We start from the raw sequence: 9,585 nt of genomic DNA, 5'->3' as shown, positions 1-9,585 counted from the left end.
AACAACACTGGGTCAGACTAGGAACTTAGAGATGAACTAAGAAAAGGGTGGAACAGGATGTAAAATAAAAGATCCTGCATCAGAAATTTACTTGTTATTTCTTAAAACTTTTGAATTTATAAGAAAGTTGACATTTTTGCATTTTACCAGCCAGACTAGTTTTGGTCAAGGTGAATGAATACTAAAGTGGAACAGACTTAGGCAACGACGACAGGTTGGGCCATAAGGTTTTATTTGGTTTGGAAATAATTAAACGAAAAGATTTCTTTTGGAAAGTAAAGACTAGAAAAAATAGACTAAAGACCCATGCAAATGTCGTCTTCAGTTAGAACTTCGAAATTTTTATTATCAAAAATCTGAAAATTTTGTATTTTTTATTTCTAGTTTCATATGTAAATACTATACAGTCGCTTAATCAATACATTGATTTTGCCTGGCACTTCTAAATTGCACCCCCCCCCCTAAAAATAAAAAAAATGTAAGCCCTTCATGAAAAAAAAACTGAATATCTCTTTCTCAATATCTTTTCCTACAGGGTGTCCCACGAAACATGACAGTTGGTGAATGTCTTTGTTAAGTTGTTTGATACCAAAGATCAATGAAAATATTATATGGGAGTCATGTTAATTTTTTAAATACTTGGGACATAAAATGTCGTCATCCAACTATGAGTTTGGTCCACTTTAGTATTTAATCACTTTGAGTTTTGGTAGGGTTTCCAATCGGAATTCCGTTGCAAGCAACTGTGCGGAATTGCGCGCAAGTGGTCTCGAATTGCGCGCAAGTAAACCCCACTTGCATTGGAAACTCTTTTTTTTTAGGAAAGTGTTGTTTTAAAAAACATACATTTGAAACTGTCTGTTTAGTATTTCCGATCATAACTCGTGAATCCCTGGACTGATTTGTTTAACATTTTTATCGAGAAACTTGGTAGAACCACGGAAATGTTTTTTTGTTTGAAGTCTAAAGTTTAGATTTTATTTTATTTTAAACTTTAAAGGTTGACGTTTTTAGGAAAGTTTTCATAAATAAGTCCCTCAATGAAGTCTTCTGGTCTAAAACAATAAATATTTTTATTTTGCGTAGAAAAATAGTTTAGGAAACGGAATTATTGAATTTCAGCCAGGTCTGGAGACGCTTAAATCCCGTTTCTTGAATTGGTTATTCAGCATTTTTCCATGTCCTATGAATGATAACTATATACTGCAGAACTGACAATTGCATTTGAATCGACAGTAAGGTAGGTCAGCGAACTCAAATTCATTAAATTCGGTCCATGGTCTAATGTAGTAGATTTACCATTCTAACTAAACGTTTATTTTTGTCAAATGCCTCTTAATGTCACGGAAAATTTTATTTGCGTTTAAAGATTACATGATACATGATTACATATTTAATTTGATTTTCAGTTCATTTATATCCTAGGATTAAAATGTTGTAAAAACCTCTTGGTTAATACTAAAGCTGGGGTTGATAACTGACAAACATTTTTTAACTATAAATATCAATGGTTAACATTATCAAGTAACAAATCAAGGTTTTTTTAGCTGCTTTGAAGAAAGTTTAAAATAATTGAAATGTTATCTCACAAATTATATAGTTTGAAATATCAAAGGTCTTCAAAGGATTACGAAAATAGAGAATGTGGCAAGTACTCAGTTTCTTTAATTATTTCTCAGTATTTAAAGCAAACTTTAAAGATAATTTTTAAAATTCGTTTAAAATTTAGCATGCACTTCTTTTAAAAGTAATTTCCGCGTATTATAAATGTTTTTAACATAAATTTCAGTATTTTTAACAGTAGTTTTCAATATTTTTCAATTCTTAAAATGTTTTTTTTCTTCAATATTTTCAATAAAGATCGCACCTAGGAAGGAATCTGTCCTCCAGACTAGGGTTAACCTCGATCATACTAAATGCGAGGATACTTCCATCCTCCTGACCTCGCCCTGTCACCTGGAGATCACTTGATTTAAACGTTTGAAATATTGTCCTCGCTAGATACAGGGTTCTAAGATGGGGGGGGGGAGGTTAAGCATTGATGAGCCACAACTATTCTACCTTCAATGCCGCAACCATCTTAAAGTTCCGGCAGTTCTTATTTTCTTTACATGGCTAATTCAATATTTTTAAATTACGATTTTTAAAGCATCAAAATATACAAATTATGTATCATTTAATACAATGCATGGGATTCATTTAATTTTTATGCGAAAAGGTCTTGGATCCGCCTTATAAAATATGGATCTAATGAACCAATTTAAAAAATAAAAAGGTGAGATTTTGTGTTGAAAGCAGATTTTTTTATCTATCTCATAGTAAACCTACTTTATCTTATCTCTTGTCCCACTGTCTAGAAGATCCAGTCTCCGATCTATCTCATAATAAACCTACTTTACCTTAACTCTTGTCCCGATCTATCTCATGATAAACCTACTTTACCTTAACAATTGTCCCAGCGTCTAGAAGATCCAGTCTCCGATCTATCTCATGATAAACCTACTTTACCTTAACAATTGTCCCAGCGTCTAGAAGATCCAGTCTCCGATCTATCTCATAATAAACCTACTTTACCTTAACTCTTGTCCCACTGTTTAGAAGATCCAGTCTCCGATCTATCTCATGATAAACCTACTTTACCTTAACCATTGTCCCAGCGTCTAGAAGATCCAGTCTCCGATCTATCTCATAATAAACCTACTTTACCTTAACTCTTGTCCCACTGTCTAGAAGATCCAGTCTCCGATCTATCTCATAATAAACCTACTTTACCTTAACTCTTGTCCCACTGTCTAGAAGATCCAGTCTCCGATCTATCTCATAATAGACGCATCTCAGCCTCTGCGCTTTATCCTCCAGATCTACCAGTACAAAGGTCTTCCTGGAGACATTCCTATCCTCTCCAACCCTTCAAATAAACAATATATATACTTAAATTGTTTGACTGTAGAAGAACTTTAAAATGGCCGGCTTTTATGTCAGATTCATAACGGTACCCTTAAAAGCTTAGTCTACTCAAAAATGAATGAGTTATCCGTTTTTTTCTCTTTGAAAATTGTTTTGCGAATTTAATGAAGAAACAATGAAATAAATTGTCTGAATTAAACACTTAACAAGCTAGAAAACCGACTATATCTTCAGCATTATGGATTGAATAAAAGTTTAGAGGGTAATGTTTAGAATTGGGAATGTTGAAGAGTTATATTTGGTTTAAAATTTCTTGAATTAAGTATTTATCTTTTAAATTTCCAAAACACCAACTTATAAAAACAAGAAGTTTAGCTGACTCGTGAACGATCACGACTGAAATAAATGTAGTTCCCATCGATTCAGAATCTGAAGATGCTTTATTTACTATTTTTCGTGACCAATCCCTAGAACTACCTGGTGCTTCCAATACTTTGCACTGCGGCTAGGAGTCGGCCATGAACCACGAAAAGAACAGGAAATGAAAGCTGGAAGTTTATCCATTCCTTCACACGCTTCACACGCCCAGTCAATATCCTGAAGATGAACACATATTCAAAACAGTGTATAATAAAACAAAACCAATCATGTGAATTTTTCAAATCGAGAAAACTGTTTTCTTCTAAATTCTTAAGTAAGCTAAATTAATAAGACACAAACGCAATTAATAACATCATTGTACGGTAAACCTTAGAAATGATATTTCTTTGTAACATATCAATTAAAGGAAAATTGCAATACTAACATACACGATTATACGCCTTTCAACCCACTTCATAAGCCGCAATTGCAAACTTGTAAAATTTCAATATTAACATGCACGATTATACGCCTTTCAACCCAATTCATAAGCCGCTAATTGCAAACTTGTAAAATTGCAATATTGCAAAAAGCTTATCTTCTGCTCTGATCTTAGATTAGATATCTCTAGATCTGCAGTACTATGAGTGAATAATATATGTAGTTCCTTTTAGCCAAGGTTATAATGCAAGGAAAGTTATTTCAAAGGTGTAAGCATCTTTTGTACCGCAGTGTACTGTTTCTGGGCGGTAATGTAAACACAAGACGGATGTCACAGCCTGCATAGGATCCATCTTTCACATAAAAAAATCAATGAAATATTCTGGTCATAGGAAACTATTATGTAAATTATCAAAATTAAATGCTTTTATCCTCCTCGGATACTAAACGATACATCTATTCTTGTTTACAAATTCCGCCCAGAGAGAACTGGTTTCAATATGTACGCAGAGTATACGCAACTGCAATTAACTTTCCTTGCATTATAACCTTGGTCTTATCAGAGTTTGCTAAATGGGAATAAATTTTGATAAAGGAACTGAACAATTCCCGCTAACTTTAATTTTCTAATCCCTACATCAACGACATTAGATTAAAACGAAACAGGGATTAGAAAATTAGAATTTTTGTCGAACGCGTTCACTGTTCAATTCATTTACACGCATTTAGGCAAGGTTATAATGCAAGGAAAGTTAATTGCAGTTGCGTATACTCTGTTTACATATTGAAACCAGTTATCCGAGGAGGTTAAAAAAGCATTAAATTTTGATAATTTTGATTATTCACATTATAGTTTCCTATGACCAGAATATTTCATTGATTATTTATGTGAAAGATGGATTCAGGCTTCGACAACCGTCTTGTGTTTACATTACCGCCCAGAGACAGTACACTACAGTTACAAAGATGCGTACACCTCTGAAATAATTTTCCTTGCATTAAGCATGCAGTGGATATATTAATCATACTCAAATGCTAAAGATTTTGATGGACAATTTTTAGCCAATATTGGCCTATATTTAATGTTTTGACTGAAAAAAAAACACTGGAACTATTCTTTCTCCTGTTGACTTAAATCATTTGGAAAATTACAACTGTACTTAAGTATTATTAACTGTACAAAAAATATAAGACGAACTTCCAGAAAATTACATTACTCCCAAAACTGCAGTACACTTTATTTGATGAGATTTCCTCTTATATTCCTTGATCTGTTCCATCGTAAATCATATTTATAGCCAAGAAACTGCAGTACACTTTATTTCATGGGAGTTACTATTATATTCCTTGATCTGTTCCATCGCAAATCATATTTATAGCCAAGAAACTGCAGTACACTTTATTTGATGGGAGTTCCTCTTATATTCCTTGATCTGTTCCATCGTAAATCATATTTATAGCAAAGGAACTGAACACTCGCCACAAATTCCAATTTCTAATCCCTATTTCTTTATAACCAGATGTCGTAAACATTCAATCTATGAATTCTGTTAGATCAAATAGTCCAATTACGAATAAAGCGAAGGTTTACATGACAAGGTTGAAGAGATATGGAGTATTGAAATTAGAGTTTATTACGTGCAAGGTTCTTTATTAAGGTTGGTTACTCTCGATGCGCTCCAATTTACGGAAATGTCGTCTCCCAAGATAATTAGATAAAAACCTAATGTGATGTCACATCATATGAGGTTTTTATCTATCTATCTTTTTTTTGTTTATAAAGAAGACACTTCGAAAAATGCTTCGGCGCACAACTTAATCTGGTAAATTTGGGCGGCTTAAGTTTTCCTCTCCATGTACATCCTTGAAATCCTCTCTGGATTGTCCAGCAGATTGACCCATCCAACATCTCAGAACAAAACCCTTCAGCTTATAACATAAAATTTCCCTTTCTTATTTAACATTATTACTTTGTTTAATAGGATCTTATTTTTGATTTTGGTTTCAACAGTAACTCTCACATTAATACCTAAAATGGCCATCCTAAAGTTTGTTGAGAAAATATTAACGAAAAAAATTAACAATTTGATCCTGTTCAACATTGGCTTTCCTTGTTCATGTCGTTTTTCACAAAAATTAAAACTAGTAAAACTTTTAAATATTTTTAAATCACTAAAAAAAAATTAGAAACTTTACAAAAAGTTGAATAATACGAAAAACAGTAATCTTTTGTAAAACTTTGCGAGGGCGGACTGGCCTCCTCTAAGAGTATAGTGTAAAGGAGCACCGCCTCCAATTTTATATAGATATAGGAAAACTCGGAAGCTTCGTTCAACGATACTCTTTTAAATTCCAGCATACATAATTTCTAACGCACGTTTACGTTCGAACTCCAAGAAATATGTTAATTAAATATTTATAAAAGAGAAACGATAAAAACCTGAGATTTGAGAACTTCTTGTTCGATTCTTCGTTAATCCTTCCTCCTCCGACCAAACTCGCCTCCTTTTTCTCCTTCTCCGGGTTCAAGGTCTTCCTTTCCTGTTCTACTCCAACCTATTACAGAACAGGGCTACGAATGGACTCTTATAAGTGGAGCCAGTGTAGAAAATCGATACAATACAAAGTTTTTATAGCTGTCTGGATCAATGCAAGAAGGTTCAATAAACCACTTTGCACTGAAAACTAGACCTTAGTCACGACTTCACAGTCTTTTTTCTCTTCAGATGTAACCAGAAAACTAGAGATAGTTTTTAGTCTTAATTTCTTTTTTCTGTTATGGAAAGTTTAAATTTTCTTTTAGCAGTCTACTTTAAACGTTTTTTAGATTTGGCAATTACAACTTGCAACGGTCATGGCAACATTTCTTAATGAAAAGAAAAAACAGTTGTCTGGTTACAAATTAAAAGAGAGTATCAGAAAAATCTTTGTTGTCGGTACTGAAATCTATCATAGGACGCTTTCGTTGATATGCCATCCTGGACTAACCAGGGTGTTCGGGTTCTTTCATTTGAATTCAATCGCGATTGGTTTATAGTTCAACAATTTGTCAGAGTTTTTTTAGCTTATGGAGAAAAAGGGAAAATTTATCTTTAATTGTTCAAATTGTGATCGAAAGTCCTGACTGGGATAAGAACCTAACTGTTAAATATGCGTGGTCCATAATATATTTTGTTTTATAGCCACATCGTTTATTAACATTTAAAGATTTACATAGGAAGTAAAAATTCCCTTATATTCTACAGTCCGAGAGGTTAACACTCAACAAGATTCTTAATGGGACTATGGTCTAATTAAACAGGGAAAAAATAAGAAATTAACGCAGTTTGAAAGAAATACTTATTCACCAACTAAATGGAGCTGCAAGGAAAATAAAAATAAAATATTCTCAAGTTCCCCAGTAGTTTTATTAGATAATGTTAATTAACATTCAATTAAATAGTTATTTTTAATTAATATATATGTCAGAGCCAGAGGCGTGCACTGCAATGGTAGGGAGGGGATGCAGAGCAACCATGAGCCCCGACAAACTGACCTCCGGAGCCTCATAATTCACAGAATGACCTCCAAGCCAATCAAAACCATCTCCGTTCCTCACGCTACGTCTCCAAGCCTCTGCAACTCTGTCTCCACGTCCAGCATTCTTATCTCCGAAAACAAATATTTGGCTTTTACATTCACCAAGTTTTGTTTTTCGAAAAATCTCCACATGATCAAAAATGTATTTAATGTATTCTAAATTTCGCAAATTTTTTAACGTGTGCAATGTGCATAAATATTGCAGCTTTATACAAAGATAGACAAATTTTATATCATTTTACAAAACATAATAGTTTTTGTAATATACTTAAGTTCGTGCTTTTATTCTTCTATATTATTCAAGTATTTAAAAAACTATTAAGTTCTTTAAATTGGTGCTCCTATACCTAGATTCATTCGGAGATGATACACCTGTAAGGTGGTTTAAAATTTGTCTATCTTTATATAAAGCTGCAATAGCTGTGCACAAGGAATTTGTGAAATTTAGAAAACAAAAATAGAAGTCTTAATTAATCCCAATTTAAGTAGAATTTTTACTGCAAATTGTTAATGTATCATCAAAAACTTTTTTATATTGTCGAGATTGCTCGATGAAAGGTTTTTGGTGGATGTAAAAGCCAAATATTTGTTCTTGGAGACAGAGTTGTGGAGGCTTGGAGACGTAGCGTGAGGTACGGAGATGAGATGATTTCAATTGGCTAGGAGGTCATTCTGCGAATCAGAATGCAGCGGATGTCAGTTAACGGGGGTCATGGTTGCTCTGTACCTATCCCTTGCAGGGGTGGGGGGATCCACCCCCTGAGTAAAATCTATGGTTTCTAGGAGGTTTTCAGACCCCAGTGGTTGCTTAGCCCCTCCCTCCTTTGAAGAAAAAATTATTCCCCTCCCCATAGACTAATTCCTGTGTACGCCTCTGGATAAAACTATTACTGAACAGGATAATATGGGATGTGATAATCAATAGATTCTTAGATTTTTTAATCTATTTTTTGGAAGATTGAATTAACTATGATACCCAATTTGTCTGTATTAATGAAAAATCCCTAATACGAAACTCAAAAAGTTATTTACGGCACAAAAAGCAAAACAATTTAAGAGAAATGTAGCACAAATTATAGCTTTTTTTTCAAGTTTGAGAAAATCTTATTTCTTAAATAATAATCCTTGAAAAACTTTTTAACCTTCAAACCATGGAATCTTGATAAAAGGAGAACCAAATCATTGCTAGCGCATTATATTTAATTTTCGAAGTAAATTCTTAATTCTGTCCTTAATTCAACATTTTATCTTTTATACACTTGCTAATGAAACTTTGTTTTACTACCTTAGAAGTAACAGTAATGATCAATGGATCAAAAATCCACCAAATTGAGGCAAGACTTGCACTTATTTATTGCTCAAAGGGATTGTAATATTATTTCAAGTCCATTAATAAAGTAGCATGTATTGTCAGATTCACAATGGGTGAATGAAATATTGGTTTTTTCTCAAACATTGATTATTTTTTATGGACATCCCTTTTATTGGTAAAATTACTGCCAATAGCAATGTTTCATTTTATCGACCTTCTCGTTTCAACACCATTCACAAATACTTTTTTTACGTTTAAGTTGACGTGGAAAAATGCCGCAGCCACCTGATTATTAACTACGGTTCCGAGCTGCGGATATTGCTGTTGCGGCAGTTGATGCTGTTGTGGAGTAAACTGCTGTTGCTGTGGATTATACTGCTGTTGGGGAGGATTATATTGCTGTGGATTGAACGGCTGTAGCTGTGGATCAAATTGCTGTGAATTAAACGGTTGTTGGTGTGAATTAAAAGGTTGTTGCTTAACTAGTCCGTCCTTTAAGTTTCCATACCCTCCTCTGATATTCGCAACACCACCTGGAGCATGGAAACCGTTATCCCCGTCCATATAAGCTCCACCAGGTTGCTGAAGTCCTACCGAACGATTAAGCTGGACTGAAGGGACTCCAATCTGCGCGCGTAGCAGTCTGTTCTTCTGGTGGAGACTTCTTAAACTATTCTCCTGAGCCCCAGGTTGAGTTGGATAATTCCTTTTGCTCAGAGGGTTTCCAACCATCCGCTGAGTGGATCCATAACTGGTCTGACCAGAGTATGATCCTGGAAACCTAGGTTGACCGTAATCTTGGCGTCCCGTCCCCTGCTGGTAGGACCCGGGGCCCGGGAGAGAATTCCTGAACCTGGCGTCCCCACCAGACATATTTTATCAATATCTTATAAATTTTTAACAGTAGTTTTATTTTGGGTTTAATTACACTATAATATTTCAATACAGGTACTTCAGTTTCAAACATATATATATATGGATAGTCT

The 9,585-nt window shown here is 34.1% G+C and overlaps 1 protein-coding gene across 1 annotated transcript; it reads right to left on the bottom strand.

Annotated features, from left to right (window-relative positions):
- Positions 1–1,871: 1,871 nt before the first annotated feature.
- Positions 1,872–9,507, bottom strand: LOC111711459 (uncharacterized). Its single transcript, XM_023485834.1, has 5 exons — positions 8,885–9,507; positions 6,149–6,264; positions 3,385–3,504; positions 2,707–2,908; positions 1,872–1,956 (listed from the first exon to the last, which is right to left on the bottom strand). The coding sequence occupies exons 1-4, from the start codon at positions 9,470–9,472 to the stop codon at positions 2,764–2,766; spliced, it is 969 nt and encodes a 322-aa protein (XP_023341602.1). The 5' UTR covers positions 9,473–9,507; the 3' UTR covers positions 1,872–1,956; positions 2,707–2,763.
- Positions 9,508–9,585: the final 78 nt, after the last annotated feature.

The sequence above is a fragment of the Eurytemora carolleeae genome, unplaced genomic scaffold (assembly GCF_000591075.1).
Source record: "Eurytemora carolleeae unplaced genomic scaffold, Eaff_2.0 scaffold32, whole genome shotgun sequence".
In the NCBI taxonomy this organism is placed as follows: Eukaryota; Metazoa; Arthropoda; class Copepoda; order Calanoida; family Temoridae; genus Eurytemora; species Eurytemora carolleeae.
Note: the sequence above shows the minus strand (reverse complement) of the source record. Positions and strands in the feature narration are given on the sequence as shown.

Coding starts and splice junctions, on each gene's coding strand:
- LOC111711459 (XM_023485834.1), bottom strand. CDS start 9,472: ATGTCTGGTGGGGACGCCAGGTTCAGGAATTCTCTCCCGGGCCCCGGG. Junction 6,265..8,884: donor GAACCGTAGTTAATAATCAG/GTGGCTGCGGCA, acceptor GTTCTGTAATAG/GTTGGAGTAGAACAGGAAAG. Junction 3,505..6,148: donor AAGAAGTTCTCAAATCTCAG/GTTTTTATCGTT, acceptor GTTCATCTTCAG/GATATTGACTGGGCGTGTGA.